At 41.0% G+C, this 21,809-nt stretch overlaps 1 protein-coding gene across 3 annotated transcripts in view; it reads right to left on the bottom strand.

Moving 5' to 3' along the window:
- HDAC8 (histone deacetylase 8) overlaps positions 1–21,809 on the bottom strand; it is a 228,725-nt gene that overhangs the window by 10,140 nt on the left and 196,776 nt on the right. For all 3 annotated transcript variants that reach the window (XM_047092498.1, XM_047092499.1, XM_047092502.1), the window contains one exon: positions 18,996–19,101. In XM_047092498.1, the coding sequence (XP_046948454.1) occupies positions 18,996–19,101 (106 nt within the window). The remainder of the gene's footprint in view (positions 1–18,995; positions 19,102–21,809) is intronic.

Here is a 21,809-nt window from a genome sequence, read left to right as displayed (position 1 = left end):
GAGGTATGTGAGGCACATTTTGGGAAAAGTCACTGTAGGGATTGCTCTTGGACAGCTGGTGCCCAGGCTGTTCTGCCTCTAGTATCTGAGAATAGTGGATAGTACCCCACCCACCCCCTGCCATCCAGCTCCTTCAACCTAATTTTGTCCCCGTCTCTGTCCATTCATTTCACAAATCTTTACTGGTGTCTACAATGGGCTAGACCCTGTGCTGGGTGCTGAGGTCACACAGGAGAACGAAAAATAGTTCTTGCCCTCAAGAAGTTCTCTGTCCAGTGAGGAAGGCACTTTTGGAGGCAAACACATCCTAGTCCATAACAAGGCAATAAAATACCAGTCTGTACAGAGTGCTTAGGGCATATAAAGAAAGGGTGTGGAAGGCTTCACAGAGGAGGCGGCACCTTTAAGGGCAAGGAGGAGAGAATGTTCCAGACATACATAAAGGCAACTTCAAAGTTTTTGTGGCCAGAACACAGGATGAGGGTCAGGGAAGGCGGGCAATGAGGTTGAAGGGATGGTTTGAGGCCAGATCACCAAGGACCTAGAAGGCTTTGGCCTTACCCTAGAAGCTATGGGGAGCCTCTGAATGATTTTAAGATGGGGAGGAGGCCCATCTAGCACGGTCTAGGGCTAGAGGAAGTTTTCCAGCTGCTACCCTCCTAATCATGCTTGAGGGTCTCACACTCTACCTAGGAACAATGGCAGAACAGGAGACTTCTACGAAGCCTTGGGCATGTGCTGATATGGATGGCTGATTTAATTTAAGCTCTTAATTATCAACTGTATTGCTTGCCTTGGAATGTAGATCCCTCCTGTCATCAGGAAGCCTTTCAATGACAATTAAGTATAACCACCAATTACCACTTGTCAGCCTCTGACCTGAATTAGAACCTGAGGCTGTGGATTAATCCCACCAAGCTTCTGGTCTTAGCTTGCAAGGGACTACTGCAGTCTCAAACAGAATTGAAGTAATTTCTAAAATAGCTTATGATTCATTTTTTCTCCCCTCCTGTGCCTAAATCTGCTGGCTCCATGTGGAGGGATAGGCACAAGTAACTGTAGAGGTGACATCACAGGAGTGGGCTGCTTGTCTGCTAGCCAGCTTGTGGAGCTTGGCCTGGAGTGCTTTATCTGCTGGGCTGGGCAATGCCTTCCAGCCGTTTTGGAGTCGCAGCTCCAGGTTCCTTGGTCCATGTGCTTTCTCCATATTTCTTTTTCAGACAAAAATTCTGGGCTGGGAAATCCAGGATAATGGGAATAGCAGTGGCAGGAAGAATAACACAGCCTTACATCTGTATAATGCTTCAGAGTTGTGAAATTCATTTGCTCCGTTTTGCTCCACCCAAACACCAGTAGGAAATGGAAGTTGGGGTTTTAGGCCTGAACTGGGGATAAACTTTTTTCTTGCACAAAGGAGCTAAATGCTAACATTCCCTGTTCACCTCAATGCACATCATGATTAGGCCTCAGATGCCACCAGAAGGTCAGAGAGACTCCTTTCAGCATCTAGGTGCTTCCTGTAAGATAAATTTTCCAGCACAAATTGCCTGGCAGGCACAATGTATTAACTATGCCATCCTGATTGAGCCAGCAAGTAGTGCCAGTCTCAGCACTGCCAACTCCTCCTGTAGACCACGGTTTACAGTCCCAATGGTCCCAAAGACCTTTACTGGAGCCAAAGGCATGGCTGCTAACTGTGGAGCCCTGAAGGTAGGGTGTGTCATGAACATCTGGAAGTGCCAACAGCTGCCAGAGCAGCTCAAGGGTCTGTGAAAGGAAAAAACTGCAATCTGAGTCACATTAGCCACCACTGTGGATCCTGAGGTGAAGGGCCACCGAGCCCAGCCATGAACAGCTGAAGAGTAGGGTGGATGGATTCTTTCCTTGGAGGAGCCATAAAAATAGTTCTGCATTGATCTCATGCTTGCTGTGTGACGTTCCAACACCCGGTCCCAGCATAGCTTGCTGTCCCCAGTGCTCTGTTGCTACAGTCAGCATGAGAAGTCTCCCAGCCCAGCTTCCCTCCCCTGATTTCCCCAGCATCATGGTTGCCAGGCTGGAAACCAAAGGGGTGTCATACTCTTGCTGGCCTTTATGTGTTTTAGAATAGATCTTCATGTACTGCACATGAGCATGTGTGTGTGGAGGGGAGGGCGTAAGGGGGTGGGGGGATGACCATGGTAGCAGTGAGCCACAGATGCTCATCAGTATTGAAGAGTGGCAGGTAATCCTGCTGTTGTTGCTGGACCTGCCGCTGCCTCCACTGCGCAAATTCAGAAAGACCCAGTGCAAGACCATAGGAGCTGGTCAGTGCCATGAAAACGTCATCTTTGTAAACCAAGATGCCGTACTCAGGCAATTCTGTTGGAAATCTTGGCAGGGTATAAAAGTCACCCTTTTGAAAGTTGAATCTGTAAACTTATAATGTGGAAAGCGACTGCCAGAACAGAACATCATCACCTCCAAAGCAGAGAGGCCTCCCAGAACTTGTTTTCCAGCTCATGGGGGATATGTGTGCCTATGAAAATAGACTAAGGATCACTGCCTCAGCCTGTTTTAGAGATGTGAATAAAAATCTTGGCTTGGGACTGCCTTCTTTCTGGTTGACTGATTTTTCAATTGATTTGTATTTATTAGCTAATGAAATTAAAGTTGTAAAAATGATAACAGAAACACAATAAATCTCCCCCACAACTGGCTGTTTCTATGTCACTATGGTACATTCCTCATTTTGATTACTTCAAAGTCTATTATTTTGTTCTCAATTATTCTGTTTTTCTGGCACTGGAGAAAATCAATTTGTTTTATTTTCTCTTATTCATGCACTCAATTATGCTCTTCGGGCACATTTAATCACTTTGATGTTTTCATTTTATGGCCCGTCTCTAGGCACTTCAGCTGCATTGCTGCCAACGGGCAAGCAGGACTAATTTGCATGTCACAATAGACTTGAAATTCTAACTCAATTTTGAAATCTTTATGAAATCTCCCTCCAAAATATGCTTGCAGCTGCATAGAGGCAGAAGGATGTGGGTAAACCAGAAGCCTATAAAGATGCTTCTCTTTCTTAAAACACTGAGAGCTCCTTTGGTGGCCTGACTGTAGCTTGCAGATGTCCCTGCCCAGGTATAGCAGAGGAGTCCAGAGGATGGGATGTCTGTAGAGCTTGCCCTGGAACTTTGCGGTGAGAGTCCTGCAAAGACTGTCCCTCAGCATCAAGGCCATGGAGGCTGGGCCTGTTTACTCTGGCATAAAATGCCTATTGGCACTGCTGGATTTGGCAGCTATGCTAAAGACAGTACCTGAATCTCAGTTGGTTAAAGGGCCTCCAGGTAGATTGAGGGAATTGTCAACAGTAAAGCATTCCAGAACTCTGAGTGTTTTACCTTATTTTCTCTAATAAGTTCTTTTTTTTAAATAGAAAAATGCAGTTTACTTTATTCTTTTACTGTTTCAAGTTTTTATTTAAATTATAGTTAGTTAACATATAGTGTAATATTAGTTTCATGAGTAAAACTTAGTGGTTCATCACTTACATACAATACCCAGTGCTCATCACAAGTGCCCTCCTCAATCCCTATCACCGGTTTAACCCATCCCCCTTCCTCCCCTTCAGCAACCCTCAGCTAGTTCTTAATAGTTAAGAGCCTCCTCTCTAATAAGTTCTGACCTCTCTTTTGTCCCCTGATTATTTTATTTCTTAAAAATTTATTTTAGAGAGGGGTGCCTGGGTGGCTCAGTTCGTTGAGCCTCTGACTTTGGCACAGGTCATGATCTCACAGCTCATGAGTTCAAGCCCTGCATTTGGTCTGTGCTGACAGCTCAGAGCCTGGAGCCTGCTTCAGATTCTGTGTCTCCCCCTTTCTCTCAGCCCCTTCCCTCCTGGTGCTCTGTCTCTCTTTCTCAAAATAAATAAACATTAAAAAAATAAAAAAAATATTTTAGTAGACAGCATGAGTGGGGGAGAGGGGACAGAGGGAAAGAGAGAATCTCAAGCAGGCTACACCTCAGCATGAAGCCCAATGTGGGGCTCGATCCCATGACCTTGGGATCATGACCTGAGCCTAAATCAAGATTTGGATGCTCATCTGACTGAGCCACCCAGGCGTCCTGTCTCTTGATTATTTTAGAGCTAAAAGCTGGAGGGGAATAAGTGATATAATTGCTTTAGGCATGTACTTTGGGAAAACAGAAAAAAAATTAAACACATTAAAAGCCTCCACTTATTCTTCAAAATTCCTTGGTTTGTTATATATAACAACAGCAACTCCCACCAGGAAGAAGGAAAATTCCATATTTTCTCTTTTAAAAGTTGGGCATGACCTTCAGTTTCTTAAGTGGAATTCCAGATCCCTCACTTGCTCTAAACTTGCATAAACTAATCAATCTTCCTAAGCCTTGGTTCTCTCATCTGTTAAATGGAGCTAATAACATTATCTACCTCAGAGACAGATTTGTTTCCCAAACTTCAATACTGTCAAGAAATTTGTCATATTTACATACCACTTATGTGGAAACCTATGTTATACCAACTTTTTAAAAAATCTTAACTTTATCCTAAGTGATATCTGTGAAATCACCAGAGTTTAATGTGATAGTTATATTTCTTTCCAATACACATTAAAACATATACAATTGACTCTTGAATAACACTGGTTTGAAGAGCTTTGGTCCAATTATACATGGATTTTTTACAGTACAATACTGTAAATGTATTTCCTCTTTCTTTTTTTAAATGTTTATTTTTGAGGGGGGGAGGGGCAGAGAGACCAAGGGAGACAGAGACTCCCAAGCAGGCTCTGTGCTGTCAGTGCAGAGCCCAATGTAGGGCTCGATCTCATGAACCTTGAGACCATGACCTGAGCCAAAGTTGGATGCTTAACTGACTGAGCCATCTAGGCACTCCTGTATTTATTCTTTCTCATGAATTTTGTAATAACATTTTCTCTTCTCTACCTTACTTTATTGTAAGAATATAAAAACACTAATTCAAAGGGATAAATGCACCTCTATGTTTATAGCAGCATTATTTACAATAGCCAAGATATGGAAGAAGCCCAAGCATCCAACAATTGATGAATGGATAAAAAAAGATGTGGTATACACACACACACACACACACACACACACACACACACACTGGAATACTATTCAGCCAAAAAAAGAATGAAATCTTGCCATTTGCAACAACATGGATAAATCTGGAGAGTATAATGCTAAGAAAAATAAGTCAGAGAAAGACAAATATAATTTCAAGTATGATTTCATCATATGTGGAATTTAAGAAACAAAACAAATGAGCAAAGGGAAAAGAAGACACACAGAGAGAAATCTAGAAATAGACTCTTAATTATAGAGAACAAACTGATGGTTATCAGAGGGGAGGTGGGTGGGGCTGGGTTAAATAGGTGATGGGGATTAAGGAGTGCATTTGTGATGAGCACCAGGTGATGTATGAAAGTGTTGAATCACTATATTGTATACCTGAAACTAATATAATACTGTATGTTAACTAATGGGAATTAAAATAAAAACTTAAAAACAGGAAAAAATACAGTATACAATCTATATACAAAATATATGTTAATCGACTATGTTTCAGTAAGTTTTCTGGTCAATAGTAGGCTATTAGTAGTTACATTTTTGGGGATTCAAAAGCTATATGCATTCATGCTCACCCAGGGACACCAAAAACCAAACAAAGACAAAAATTAAAAAAACCAAGACAAACAAAAGTTATATGTAGATGTTTTTCAAGTATGTAGGGGGTAGGTGCCCCTAACTGTCACATTGTTTAAGGGTCAACTGTACACCAGATCCATTCCTGCCATAGGGTCTTTGGTCTTGCTCTTTTCTTCATCTAGAATGTTTTTCACCCCAATTTTTGCAAAGCTCCTTACCTTACTACATTAAGCTCTATTCCCAAATGTCACTTCCTCAGCGAGGCCTTTACTGACCACCTATCTAAAATAGCACCCCATTGAAATTTATCAGTAACCAACATTAAATATTTATTCATTTGCTTATTGTCTATCTTCCCCACTAGAATGTAAGCTCCATGATGGGCAAGACCTTTACGTGTCCTATTATTTTTTTAAATTAAAAAATTTTTTTAAAACATTTATTATTGAGAGACAGAGAGACACAGAGCGCAAGCAGGGGAGGGGTAGAGAGAGGGGGAGACACAGAATCTGAAGTAGGCTCCAGGCTCTGAGCTGTCAGCATAGAGCCCGATGCGGGGCTCCAACTCACAAACTGCAAGATCATGACCTGAGCCGAAGTCGGTCACCCAACCAACTGAGCCACCCAGGTGCCCCTACCTGTCCTACTATTTACATCTCTATCACCGGTGCCCAGAATAGTGCCTGGCACATATTAACACCAAATACATATTTGTTACATGTATGAAACATTGAAATAAAAAATTAGCTTAACAGTTACCAGGCTCCTCTTCTATCCCAGAATAGTGTCAGAGAAGGTAGAGTGGAAAGCCAGAACTTTTATCTCAATGGCAAGGAGGCCCACTCATTGCCATCATTAGAGACTACATGGGGAGCAGTAATGAAATGCTATTCCCATTCCTAGCCAGGATGGTATCAGTGGAGTTCTAATGGGGAGCCTGAATTTCCACTCCTGTCTAGCAGATGAGATGCCCCACCTCTCCCTAGGCTGTCAATGGCAGCTGAGTGGGGAACCTAGATTTTTATCCCCACCTGGAAGTAATGGAGTGGTGCCCCCCCCTTCTCTGCAAGCATGATGTTATTGGAAGCCTGCTAAAACAGAAGATTTAAATAAGATGCAGATTTCATAAAAAGATCTAAAAATTTCAGGATACAATAGAAAATCACTCGTACCAAGAAACAGGAAACTATCAACTTGAATGGGAAAAAGACAATTAATGGATGCCAACATAGAGATGACATAGATGTTGGAAATACCTGACAATGAGTTTAAAGGGGTCATCATAAAAATACTTCACTGAGCAATTATGAACTTGCTTGAAAAAAAATGAAAGAATAAGTCTCAGCAAAGAAATAGAAGAAATAAAGAAAAACGAAATGGAAATTTTACAACTAAAAAATACAATAAGTGAAAGAAAAAACCCAACAGATGGGCTCCACAGCACAGTGGAGAGAAGTGGGAGAGGAAAATCAGTAAATTGGAATACAGAACAATAGAAATTAACCAATTTGAATAAAAGACAAAAAATAGTCTGAGAAAATGAGAACCTCAGGGATCATGTGGAACTATGATAAAAGATCTAATATTCATGTCACCAAAGTTCCAGAGGGCAAGGAGAAAGAGAATGGGACTGAAAAAGAATTTGGAGAAATAATAGCTAATGATTCCCCAAATTTGGCAAAAGATATAAACCTACAGATTCAAGAATCTGACTGAACCCCAAACTGGATAAATACAAAGAGATCCACACCAAGACCCATCATAATCAAATTCCTGAAAAGTTAAAAAAAAAAAAGAATGTAAAGCAGCAAAACAGAAACAAAGCCTTACTATAAGGGAAAGATATTCACATGACAGTGGTTTTCTCATCAAAATCCATGGAGGCCCGAAGGAGGTGGTAAAATATGTTTCAGGTGGTGCAAGAAAGTAACTGTCAATCCAGAATTCTAGATCCATGAAAACATTTTTTTCAGGAATGAAGGGGAAATAAAAATATTCTCAGAGGAAGGAAAACTAAGAGCACTTGTTGCCACCACACCTACCCTAACAGAATAGCTAAAGGAAGGTTTTGAAATGAAAAGGTCATGATAAAAGAAGGTATCTTGGAACATCAGGAAGGAAGAAAGAACAATGGAAAGACTAAAAATATGAATAAACACAATAGATTTTTCTCATCTTCAGTTTTCTAAATTATGTTTGATGATTGAAACAAAAATTATAACACTGATGCAGTTCTAAATGTATGTAGAAGAAATATTTAAGACAATTATGTTATAAAGAGGAGAGGGGAAAGGACTTAAAGTAGGTAAGGTTTCTACACTTCACTCAAACTGGTAAAATATTGATACCAGTGGATTGTGGTAAATTATGTATATATAATATATACCCAGAGTGACTACTAAAAAGCCTACACAGAGAGATACAATCAAAACCACTAAAGATGAATCAAAATGAAATTTGAACAAAGGTATAAATTTACCAACAGTAAAGGAGGAAGAATAAAATAGACAGTGAACAGAAGGAACAAAGAGAAACAAAAAATAAAATGGTAGATTTAATCCCTAACATATCAAAATTACACTGAATATAAATGATCTAAATACATTAGTTATGGGGCTCCTGGGTGGCTCAGTTGGTTGAGCATCTGACTCTTGATTTCAGCTCAGGTCATGATCGTAGGGTTGTGGTATTAAGCCCCATGTCAGGCTCCACACTGAGCATGGAGCTTGCTTAAGATTAATTCTCTATGGGGTGCCTGGGTGGCTCAGTCAGTTAAGCATCCAACTCTTGGTTTTGGCTCAGGTCATGATGTTGTAATTCATGAGTTCGAGCCCTACATTGGGTTCTGTGCTGACAACGCAGAGCCTGCTTGGGATTCTCTCTCTCTCCTTCTCTCTCTGCCCCTCCTCCACTCTCTCTCGTTCTCAAAATAAACTTAAAAAAAAGATTCTTTCTCTTTCTCTCTCTGTCCTCCTCTCCCCCACTCGTGCTCTCTCTAAGAAAATAAAATAAATACATTAGTTAAAAGACAAAGATTGGCAGAGTGGCTAAAAAAGTGATCCAACTACATGCTATCTATAAGAAACTCACTTTTAATATGATATTAGCAGGTTGAAAGTAAAAGGATAGAAAAAGATATGCCATGCAAACATTAATCAAAAGAAATCAGGAGTGGCTATATTTAAATCAGATAAAGTAAAATTGAAAGCAAAGAAAATTACCATGGACAGAAAGGGATATTACATAATGGTGAAAAGGTCAATCTACCAAGAAGATATAGCAATGGAAATGTGTATGTATCAAACAACAGAGCTTCAGAATAAATGAAGCAAAAGCTGATAGAGCTTAAGGAGAAATAGATTCACAATTAGAATTGGAGACTTAACATCCCTCTCTCAGCAACTGATAATAGAACAAGACAGATAATGACCAAGGATATAGAAAAACTCAATAATGCTATCAGCCAATAGGATCTAACCAACATTGATAGAACATTCCATCAAACAGCAACAGAATACATATTTTTTCTAGCACTTATAGAACATATACCAAAATGGATCATATACTGGGCCATAAAACAAACCTCAACAAGTTGAAAAAAAATTGAAATTATATAGCACATATTTTCTGACCACAATGGTATCAAGGTAGAAATGAAAAACTTCCTGAAAAGGAAATCTCCAGGCCCAGATGGTCTCACTGGAGAAGTCTACTAAAAAGGAGAATTGATATGAATTCTACCCTATCTCTTGCAGAAAATGGAAGAGGAAGGAATATTCCCAAATTCACCTCATAAGGCATTATTGGCCTGATACTGAAAGCAGATGATGACAGCACAAAAAAAAGAAAACAATAGGCTAATATCTCTCATGAATATAGAAACAAAATCCTCAAGAAAATATTAACAAATAGAATTCAGCAATGTATATAAAAATTGTACACCATGATCAAGTAGAGTTTATTTTGGATATACAATCTGGTTCAAAATTTGAAGATCAGGGGCGACTGGCTGGCTCAGTCAATAGAGCACATGACTCTCTATTTTGGGATTGCAATTTCAAGCCTCATGTTGGGCATGAAGACTACTTTATTTATTTATTTATTTTTAAATTTTTAATGTTTATTTATTTTTGAGAGAGACAGAGACAAAGGGTGAGTGGGGGAGGGGCAGAGAGTGACAGGGAGACAGAGAAACCGAAGCAGGCTCCAGGCTCTGAGCTGCCAGCACAGAGCCCGACATGGGGCTTGAACTCACAAACTGTGAGATCATGCCCTGAGCCAAAGTTGGATGCTTAACCGATTGAGCCACTCAGGTGTCCCATACTTTAAAAACAAAACAGAACAAAAACCCCCACAAAATTTGAAGATCAATCAGGGTAATCTACCATATTAAAAGGCTAAAGAAGAAAAATTACATATATATCAGTATTAGTATCAACTGATGCAGAAGCTGCATTTAACACCCATTCATAGCAAAGACTCTCATGAAACCAGGAATATGAAGGGTTACTGCCTCAACTTAATAAGAAAGATCTATGAAAACCTACAGCTAACATACTCTTAGTGGTGAAAGAGTGAGTATTTTTCCTTTAAGTTCAGGAACAAGGCAAGGGTGTCTGCTCTCACCATTTTTATTTAACATAATATTGGAAGTCTAAGCCAGTGCAATCAGTCAAGAAAAGGCAACAAAAAGCATACAGATCAGAAATGAAGAAATAAAACTGTTTCTATTTGTAGATGAGTGGTGATCTATGTAGAAAATCCTAAGAATCCTCAAGAAACAGAACTAATAAATGAGTTCAGCAAGGTCACAGGATATAAATGCAATATACAAAAATTGTATTTCTATATAGTAACTATTAACAGATGGAAAACAAAATAAATACAATAATTCAAGGGGCACCTGGGTGGCTCAGTCAGTTGGGCATCCGACTTCAGCTCAGGTCATGATCTTGTGGTTCATGGGTTCGAGCCCCGCATCAGGCTCTGCTGACAGCTCAGAGCCTGAGCCTGCTTCAGATTCTGTGTCTCCCTCTCTCTCTGCCCCTCCCTGCTCATGCTCTCTCTCTCTCAAAAAATAAATAAATGTTAAGAAAATTTTAAAAAATACAATAACTCAAAAAGAGAAAAACTAATGTATAAAACCTGTTTAGAATCTGTATGCTGAAAATTATAAAATGCTAAAAAAGGAATTAAAAAAGACCTAAATAAATGGGGAGACAAACCATGTTTATGGATTGGAAAACTCAATACAATAAAGATGTCAATTCTCCCCAAATTGATATACTTGTTCAACATGATTCCTAACAAAATCACATCAAGATATTTTGTAGACATAGACAAGGTTATTCTAAAGCATATATAGAAAGCAAAGAAACTAGTATAAGCTAAAACAATTTTGAAAAGGAAGAAAGAGGAATCACTCTACCTGATTTAAGGTGTATTTATTTACTTTTTAAAAGTTAATTTATTTTGAGAAAGAAGCAAGAGAGAGGAGGAGAGAGGAGTAGAGAGAGAGAGAAAGAGAGGGAATCCCAAGCATGCTCCACACTGTCAGTGCAGAATCAGATGCGGGGCTCAAACTCATGAACTGTGAAATCATGACCTGAGCTGAAATCAAAGTCAGATGCTTAACCGACTGAGCCACACAGGCACCCCTGATTTAAGGTTTATTATATAGTATACTAATCAAGACTATGAGGAGGAATAAACACATAGATCAATGGAGCAGAAGAGAGAAGTCAGAAAGACTGAGACTGAGACAGCTGCTTTGGAGTGAATGAGAATTTTGGAAAGGAACATGGTCCTAGGAAGCTATCTGGATTTTATACCCTTCTACTAGACAGAAGAGGCTTTACAGCATGAGTCAAGGGAAAATCTGCTTCCTTGAGCAGACAGATGGAAGCACCCTAGAATTACTAGAGGTACCTAAAAAAGGAAATAGTACCTGAGCCATGTAAAATGCTCACTCTCTAGTCCCTATCTTTCCAGCAATGTGAGCAATGTGCAGGTGCAGTGACCAGATTTTGTAAACCAAAAATTGGGATATAAGGTCTGATAAAACATTATTATTATTATTATTATTATTATTATTTAAAAATTCAAACATGTATTAATTCTTTTCTGAATAAAAAAGCAACACATGCTCATGGTAGAAATTTTGAAAAATACAGAAAAAGAATTAAGAACAAGTAAAAAATACCCACAATTCCAATCCTACCAACCAAAGTAACTACTGTTAGCATTTTTGTTATATTTCCTTCTGATGTTTCTCTGTGCATATCCACATACTCACTCACATATACATTATGTATATTTACAAAACTGAGACTATTTGGTATTAACTCATTTTGTATCCTGTTTTTTTTACACTTAATATTGTTTTGAGAATAATCTTGTGCCATCAAATTATCTTTAAAAATTTCTTTTTAGTTGGCTGCAACAAATCTTCCATGTAGATGTATTTGGGACATTGTATTATACCTCAACTTCAAAATATCAAAACAGAACACATCAAGTATATGTTTCTGTAAAACTATCCCCCCTCCTCCAACAGCTCCCCATCCAAGCTGATATCCAAATGGAAACCTCAGAATCATTTTTACTTCCTCCTCTCTTTTTGATTCCCTATACACGACCTATTTCTAAGTGTTGTTGGTACTCTCTTCCAAACAACCCTTGGGTATTCTGGGAGGAATAGGATAGGGAATATCCTACTACCACTGTTCTGGTCCACTCTCTTGCAGGCTCACTCTTAGAATGATTCATCCAAATATCACGATTCATCCAAATATCACTGCATCATGTTATGTCCTAATCTTGGAACCTAGAATGGCTCCCACTTTATTGTATCCAGTATGGACTCCTCAGCCAGAAATTCAAGGGAAGTTGCAATCTGCTCCTGGATCCCACCTATTCAAGTTTCCCTCACTTATGAACACTTCCCCATTATCAATTAAAATCCTCCAAGCCTTTTGAAAGCAGTCTCCCTTAGGTCTTACTCCCCCACTTCTACATAGTATCAGCCTTATTATATCCTGATCTGTCTAAAGGTGTTAGTTTTGTCTCCTTCTCTAGAGTTCTTAGCTGTTTAATAGAGGCAGAGACCATGTTTTAAACTTCTCTTATACCTCTCATGGCACTAAGAACATGGGAGGTTACAAAAAATATCCATTGATTGATTTAGTTTGGCTCTGAAGTGGAGACACAATAATACTTCTTAAAATTAAGCTGGTTCAGAACCTGACTTTGGTAGACATTGCAGGGTGGAAAGGGTTCACTAGGGTCAACTGAAAAAAGCAGACAGGGTATGATGAGTAGACTTGAACAATACTGCTAAGAGGCAGATGGCACTAGGTCTGGATTCAACTCCAGAGGTCACTACTTACTTGTTATGTGACTATGGGCATGTTACATGGTGTCTTTGGACACAAGTTTCCTACCTCATGAGGTAATTGTGAAGATTAAATGAGATCATATATGTAAAGAATCCAGCACATGGTGTCACACAGTTGAATTTCAATAATGGTAGTTCTTGCTTCCTGTATATATAGGTATTTTGAGTCTTAATAAGTAATCTGCCAAGGGTTTTCATGGTTTTTAAAAAGCTGTTTAAGTTACTGTAACCAAAGTTACAAAGATACAAAGTTAACTTTGGTTACAATAACTTAAACAGGAGGCTTACAGCCTCCATTTTTATTTTAGAATTTATAACATTTTAAGCATGATATATTTTTAAAAACTTTTATCATTATCTATTTTTAAAGTAATCTCTAAACCCAATATGGGGCTTGAACTCACAAACCTGAGATTAAGAGTTGCATGCTCTATTGACTGAGCCAGCTTGGTACCCTGATATTTTTATAACTTATCTTTCTGTTTAACAAAAACAGTAACAACAAACCTTTCCAATTCTATCACTCTTTAGTACCTATCACTCTTTAGTACAACAAGACAAGAACCTGGGCAATGGGGAAGAACCACAGTGGGCTAGAGAGGAATAAAGAGGGGACAGGGGATGACAAGAGGAGATAAGGGATGGACATCACAGAAACCCTCACCTGAAGTCATGCAAATTGGCTCAAGGTATCCTCCACAATCCTGCTCCAAATCCTTCTAAGAAGCCTGAAAGCAAATGGTCAGTCTGTCTTGGGACCAACCCTGACTTTCAGCTCATTCTTATGGCTTCTCAGGAAGCAAGAGAAGGTGTGGAAATAAGCTGAGTTTCCATGGTGTAGAGTCCCACCAGGCAGGAGAACTGTTTCAGCAATTCCTTGGAGCTTCAGCAGGCCTTGGACATATCCAGATCTGATGCCCCAATTGCTAGTCCCTAGAAGAATGTCAATCCCAGACTTCAAACTGCCAGAGGAGGTGCTGCTTACACTCAGTACAATGGTGTTCCTGAGAACATTACCAGTAGATGTGCAAAGGGCCTCATTTTGGGGCCATGGAACTGTAAATAGCAGAGTGAGGCTAGTGAACACAACACACTTCAGGTAGTAGGAGCTAGATGGGTTGGCTTCTTCCACCTTTTGTCCTTCACTTTTACTTCTCTATTCAGTTCAGAATGGAGTAAAAAGATTCAATAATAGTATGGTAGGGTGATGGGAGCATGGCAGGGACAGGGGGTTAGAGAAGGCTGAAAGGCCTGTGTCAGAGGCCAGAATTTCAAGTGTTGCCCTTAGCTGATTTCCGAGGAGACATCAGATTTCAGGTGTTTTGGATCAGCCACATGGAAGGTGCCAGATATGCAGTGAAGGGTAGGAAGGGTTTACTAGGGGTAATTGGAAAAAGCAGGGGTAGGTGTGGTTAAAAAAATAGGAATGGAAAAATGAGGTATGACAAATAGACTTAGCAGGGCAACACTGCAAAGAGATGAGGGGCAGTGGAAAGGACAAAAAGCCTGACTCTAAAGCCCCAATTCAAAGAGACTGGTCTACCACCTATTAGCACACTGTGTGTGGCACATAGAACTTGCTTAGTAATTGCTTGCTGAATGAACGAACAAATGTGACCTTGGCCAAGTTACATATCCTCTCTGAGCCTTAGTTTCCTCATCTGTAAAATAAGTAGTAGTTATTGTTCTTTTATTTCACCTATGTTGTCTCTCCCCTACATCCACATCAGTTGGCTGATCCATCTTCCCAACCCTGCACTGTAGAGGATGCTAACTAAGCCTCCTTCATTAAGGGTCAGAAAAGGCAGATGTGCACAAGGCCTTCTCTTTCTTCTTGTGTCTTCCCCCTCCTTCTCCTCCTCCTTACCTCCTGGCCCTATTTGTCTTCTTTTCTATTCCAGGAAAACTTGGGGCACAGTCTGGGAACTCAGAGCAAGTGAGTTATAACCTCCAGTTACAATGCCAGCACATACTCACACATGTGCAACTCACTCTCCCTCTGTACTCCTCCACAGAAGGTTGGGTCTGGGCTGCAATAAGAAGCTTGTGGCTCCCTAGGGACCTTTACTTGATTCAAATGTTATCCATACCAGGGACTAGAAAACTCTACCTTTGTTTCCTCATGTAGAGCCAGGTGGGCTTGGGGAGCTAGCTACCCATGGGGATTGATCACATCAGCACTAGTCCAACTCTATAAGGTTCATTGTGAGCCAATTCCTCTGGAGTACATCAACCAGAGGAAAGTCAAACAAGTTTGAGAACATGAAGATGGTGCGAGGATAATTTTACAGTAGTGGGCATGAGCTAGGCTGAGCGATCCACACTTCCTTGTGAACACTGACACATATCTTTGAGATTCACTGGCATGAGAAGAGCAATTTGTTAGAGCAAAACATAGCTTTTTCCTGTATGAAGCTAACAGCTTGAATTGACTCTCCAAGGTTTTATTTTTGTCTGTTTTTTCCCTCTTGGAAAGACTAATGGACAGTAAAGATGGGATAAGGTGAATTCTAAATTTGCCTGTCCCTCCAGTCAACTTGTGGCATATAGAATACATCTCTATAAGATGAGCCTTCCCAAGTTTGATCTTCAGTAGGCCAAATATCCCATCTTTTGTGCTTCCAAGGGATGTGGTGAGAAAGAGAAAAAACCCCAAGCTCAAAGGCTGAACAAATTCAATGAGACATGCTGGCTAAACTCCCTCCCATAGAGTGGAGCTTAATCCATCCACTCCATCATTGCCATCCCATCTTCCCAAATCAATCCATGCTTCCCCGCTCCTTTGTTTTTAATATGGGGGAAGGAGGGCAAGAGACACAGTGAGAAATGGCCAGCCTTGATGAGGTTTTTATATGCAAGAACAAATGACAGTCATGTAGGCAGGTTCAGGAAAATCTTTCAGAATGTAGAAAATTCAGCAGCTTTTCCACACTGACCATTGTCATGGCAACACACTCACTATCTGATGGCAGCATGCGTCTGGAGGGGCATGGTCTCAGTATAGCAGGTTAGCCTGGCCATTTTTAGCAACATTTAGACTTCTTTCTAGCCTCATTTCTTCTAGGTTTAGCTGAATTTCTTTTTGGTCCTGGACTTGTGTGCTCTGCTCATTTGCATGGCTAGAACACAAGATTTTGTCAATATGAAAGAGATAGCTAAATGGAAAATCTGAGCATTCCTAGTATTCTATAGCCACTCTACTTGCTCTCCTCCCTCCCTGGCTCTTCCACCCACTCTCAGCCATTTAATTTATTTTCTTCTCATCAATTCTTTCCTGTACACAGTATTACTTCCCCCCTCAACAACTATGACTCATCTACCAACCCCTGCACTCTCATCATATTCTTTTTGTTGTGTTTCTATTTTCTCATTTTTAACATACAGCATCCTAGGATCTTAAGAATGGAAGAAACCTTAACAATAATCCAGTATAATCAATGCAGGAGCCCTTGTATTATATGACAACCAAGTGACAGTCTAGTCTCTACTTGTATGTCTCTGCCAACAGAGACCTCATTCCTTTTTGGATGGCCTGCTCCACTTTGGACACTGCTAAATGTTAGAAAATTCTTCCTTCTATTGAATAAGAATTTGCCTTTTTATAATATCTACCCATGGGCCCTAGTTCTGTGCTCTGTGACTACATAACCTCTGTCTATGCCCTCTGCACTGTGACAGCCTTTCAGAGATATGAGGTAAAGACCACATCCCCCTGGGTCTTCTTTTTTCCAAAAGCCTCAGCTCCTCTAACCAGACCTCTTGGACCCTGGTCTATAGTCCTTTCCCCATACCAACTGACCAGCAGCATGCTCCTATTTGTCTGGAGCTCTTTTAAAGTGAGGTTGATATTGCATCAACATCTCTGGAGGCCACCTTGTCCTGATGACTCACACTAACTGCATTGACTAAAATCCCTAGCTCTTTCAGACAAAATGCTGCTGAGCAACATCTTCCCATCTTGTATGTGTCCAATGCTTCTGAGGACCTAATTCCTGGTCCATACATTTTTGCCCAGTTTAATTTTATTGTGCTATAATCAGAATATTGCTTTAACCTGTTAGGATCTTTTAAAAATCTTGACTTACATGTAACTTACATGTCCTCTAAGATTTTCTATTATTTTTCCCCAACCCTCAAACTAATCTTTTATCTCAAGTCTTTAAAAAATTTATTGCTCTTTTGGGTTTCTTACCTTTCCTAGTTCTCTTCCCTTTGAATTACCTTCCTTATGTCTTCTCTCGCTTGTCATTTCCATTTCCTCAATAGCAAGATGTCACCACTCTGGAGATATGTGTCTGGGTACGTGTGTAGGAAAGCATGAGGGCATACAGATATCTGCACATACGTAGGTGTGAACAAGAAGCTGCAGAGGCTTTAGTTTCTCTGTTTCTATTGCTTTGTCTGTGCTCTACCAGGATTTAAAGCCTGGATGGGGGGAAAATGGCAAGGTTGAAGGAAGAGGGGTAAGAGAAGTTGGTCCAGGATCAGTCCCAAAGGAAACAGGAAAGTTGTCCTGGGTCTGTGAGGGGCAGCAGGAAACTAGGGTGGGAGCACTAGTGTTAATGAAGACTGCAGCATAGTGAGAAGGACTGGAAAAGGGCCAGGAATAGAAAGAGTTTAAAAGCCTTAAAGATTGTACAAAGGGAGGAGGATTTGGTTAGGAAGTGAGGGCTTGTGGGGTCGGTACCCACTGAGAGGTTGGAGGGAGGTGGCTTGAAACTATAGGATCAAGAGAAGGCTGAGGGCTATTAGACACCCCAGAGAGGCAATAAGCATTGCTGTGAGCGTTATCTTAGAAGTTTATGACTTGTGAGCTTAGAAAATTTTATCTGGCCAAAGGAGCCTGGGACGTGGAGTCCCTGCCTAAGGACTTGGCTGTTGTCACAGCCTGGGCTCTACTAGAGGATGGGGCCTTAATATAACCCTCAGCAAAGACTCCTAGGACATAATGTGTTCCCTCAAACTAACTCTGGCACAGAACAGCCTCCCTTTCATGCTGGATTCTATTCCAACGAGGGAGTCAAAGGTAGGAGGACTGCTGCTGTCTTGGTCGTTATATGAATAAACATGGGGACGTCACTCTCTGAGATGGTCAATATGATACTCTTAGCCTCTTAACTCTGCAAATAATTAGGATCCAAAAGATATGCACACATATATACAAATTCAATTAAACAGGAAAATGGGTGCCAAAACAACTTTACAGTATTGTAGATAAAGTGAATTGAGTTGTGGAGTAGCACCTGGGGTTTGGTGGGGGGGGGGGCTCTACTGGAAAGCTAAGGGCAGCATCCCCAAACAGCTAGTGGATAGTGTGATCAAGAGTATAACAACCTGATGACTGCCATTTCCCTCTGTCCAGAAGTCAGAATAATTGTAGGCCAGCCTAAAGGAAGGGCAAGATAGGGAAGCAGCCCCATCTTCAGTGCTTTGGGTAAGACTGGGGAGCCCACCCTCAGGGCACCAGAATCCTGACTATCCACTGTGGCCCCATAGTCTCTCAAGGCCATCTTGGATCAAGGAACTACACTGGAATATGATGTCTTTGAGCCCCTCCTCCCCCTACCCCCAAGTCTGAGTTGACTTGAACTTCCCTCATCTTAAGAGAATTTTACTGTTGCTCTTTTAAAAGGAAAAGGGTTCCAGGGCATACTTTAGAACTAGTTTTCCACTGGAGGTACCTAAAGATAAACCTTTTGTCTCCCTGAAGGTGACATTAGCTGGCCAAATGACAATCCCAATCAGAGTGGCCAGTGTGGAATTCCAGCTACAAGCTATCAGGCCAAGAAGTTGTTTCCCTTCTGTCAGTGAAATGATTAGCCACCAAAAGACAAATGGTATTTGGGGAAGCTCCCACTGATGGGCCACCACAGGCTGGGTGGAATGAGGAGGGCAGGACTCGAGGGGTGGTGCTCACCTTTGATGTAGTTGAGGATTTGCTGAACTCGGTGGGGCTCATTGCGGTCTGGCCGGCAGCTTGGCGTGATTTCCAACACATAATCAGGACCATATGCTGTGAAAAACTGTAAGGAAAAGGGAAAGGCCAAAAAACAAACTAAACCACAGAAAACCTCAAAACCAAACCACATACACACAGAACAATCAAAAGAAAGCCACCACTGTCCATTAGGCAAAGGAGGCCCAGGTGGGCCAGGCAAGATGATACAGCAGGAAGCCTTGTCCTGGTGGTACCATTCCTCTTGTTCAAAACCTCCAGTGACAGTTCACTGCTAAATTATTTAGCTTGCTGTTGAAGGTTCTCTCTGCTCAGGTCCCAGCTTCTCTCTCTAGCTTTAGCTCTCACTGCCCCCTGTTCTCTAGCCACACTGGCCTGCTCTGGGCTCTCCCAAATCACATCATGCTTTGTTCTGCACCCCCCCCCACCCTCACCCCCGCTTAGGATCTTTGCCATTGATCTTTGTTAGGGCTGCAAAGGCCCTCCCTCAATTCCTGCTGCCTGTGAAAAACCTCCCTATGCTTTCAGGCACAGCTCAAATGTCACCTCCTTCACAAAGCTGTCCCTTAATTTCCACCAACCTGCAGCGTGTTCTTTTGGTACCTTTCTTATGGCCCGTGTTCAACAAATACTACATGCCTACATATTATATGTGGGTCACTATGCTGGCTGCTGTTGAGACTATGAAGATGGGCAAGACCTCCTCTGGGATCCTCTAGGCGTTCATAAACCCATTCTGCATTAGATAGAGATTTTTCAGCAGTGACCTGACCTCCCTGCACTGGATTGTCAGTTCCTTGAAGGCAGGCAGCACCTATGTCTTATTCACCTCTTTGATCCTCAGACCATGGCAGCTGTCTGTTAACTTTGGTTGATTTGAATTCCCTGACCCAGGAATGTCAAGTAAGCCTAGTTTCTCCAGTTTTTCTTTCTCTATAGTAGAGTTTATTTGTTTTTAAATTCAGGGAATCAAAAGAAAGGTTTTTGGATTCTATTTCTAGCTCACTAGATGATTCCTTGTGACCTTTGGTAGGTCACAATATCTGATTCAGCTTCTCTATTAGGGCCCGCTTGGGGAAAAACACTCCACGACAAAGGGAATCATTCAATTGGGATAAGTTTTTGAATGGGAAGTATGCACAACTACTATTTTTGTTTAGTTTTTAACAGAAATAGTATTTGTGCATACTTTCTGGAGAGAGAGCATATGGTTCTTAACATTACGTGCTTTCAATAGTGATATTGTTAGGTGGTAAGTAAAACAGGGACATTCAAATTCCATGGAAAAAATGGTAGAGAGGGCATGAAAAAAAGGATCTGGATATATGTTATGAATTTGATGTCATTCAGAGAACCCAAGGTTATTGTCATTGCCATCAAATTATCCTTATTAAGAGTCTGGATGTATATCTGGCACCATGGGAGAAGTTGTGGAATGATCTCTAAGTGTTCTAACAGCATCTTTGTGGAATCCATGGGAGTAATTTAATTGGCAGATGGCTTTTGCACATCCATGATGGAAAACTCTATACATTGAATTAAAAGAAAAATGCCCAAGACTGCCCCAATGCTTATTATAATGCTTTTTTTTTTTAATGGACTGACATAGAAAGGAAAGAGGGGCCTTGTTCTTTCCTGATGGAGTCATTGCTGTCTGATGTCTGAAGCCCTGTGTTCTGGAGATAGGAGAAGCCTTGAGTGGAGATCATCTTTATCAAACCCATATATGGAAGAGACAAGAGGGGTTACCTGGGAAATATATCTAGAAACTAACCACCATTATGATAAAAAAAAACTTGAGAGGTTTGTATTTTTAGCTGATGATAGCCCCTCAGTCCAAGCTCAAGGATCTTGTGGGCTTGGCTCTGGAAGAGAAGGCTTCAAACAGGTGTTGCCCTCTCCTTAGGCGACCTCTTTTCCTCCAGAGGGTGTCAAGTAGTACACTCATTTCACAGGTATGGGAAGATGGGTTTAGAGAGAGCAATAGAAGAAAGGCAGCTGCAATGAAGTAGATACTCTGGGAGAGGACTGAAACCCCTAGCATCAAAGTGCTAAACAAATCAGAGGCAGGGTGCCTCACGGAGGTATAGGAGGAGAGAATGTTCTGCCTCCATCTAAGAAGATAACACTGATGATCCTCTGCCAGCAAGATAGAGCTGCCGGTTTAGGGTTATTTGGAACATGTTCTCATTGTGAATATCTACTATATTGTTACCCATATTCTCCTGCTTCAGTTCCCTCTTTGCCCAAGAGCACACAGTTGTAACATGGTCAGCTGGTGCCAGAACTTACTTGTAATGTAACAGAACTCAGTTTGATTGGGATTGTGTCTCTTGATCTGGCTGCATTAGCACCTGGCTTTAACTAACCCATGAATAACCTATTCTTTGCTGAAGCAAGCTGGCTATAGGTAACGACCAAGTCTGGGTTCCCAGACATCTCTCCACCTTTGCCAATGAAATATTATTCCCAGGTTCTGCTTATCTGTTTGGCTAGGGGACAGAGATGATTTAGGAATGTCCCTGTTTTATGATCCAGTTTGACATGACAGCTGGCTGGTCCCAGCCTTGGGGAGGCACTGTTTGGGGCCAAAGGAAGTAACAGGCATTGGGAAGGCAGCAGCTGTATCTAAGGCAAAGGTGTTGCTCTATTCCCCTCTCTGGCTCTCTCATGGCATTTCTCTGTTTCTGTGTTATGTTATGCATTTATTTTGGCACTTGTTAACTTTTTCTACTAGACTCTGCAAAGGCAGAAACTCCTGTCACATACTCTGCA

Source organism: Lynx rufus, unplaced genomic scaffold, assembly GCF_022079265.1.
Source record: "Lynx rufus isolate CCGP_SWC_20201006 ecotype Redwood Valley unplaced genomic scaffold, mLynRuf1.p SCAF_30, whole genome shotgun sequence".
In the NCBI taxonomy this organism is placed as follows: Eukaryota; Metazoa; Chordata; class Mammalia; order Carnivora; family Felidae; genus Lynx; species Lynx rufus.
This window is presented reverse-complemented; position numbering and strand designations above follow the sequence as displayed.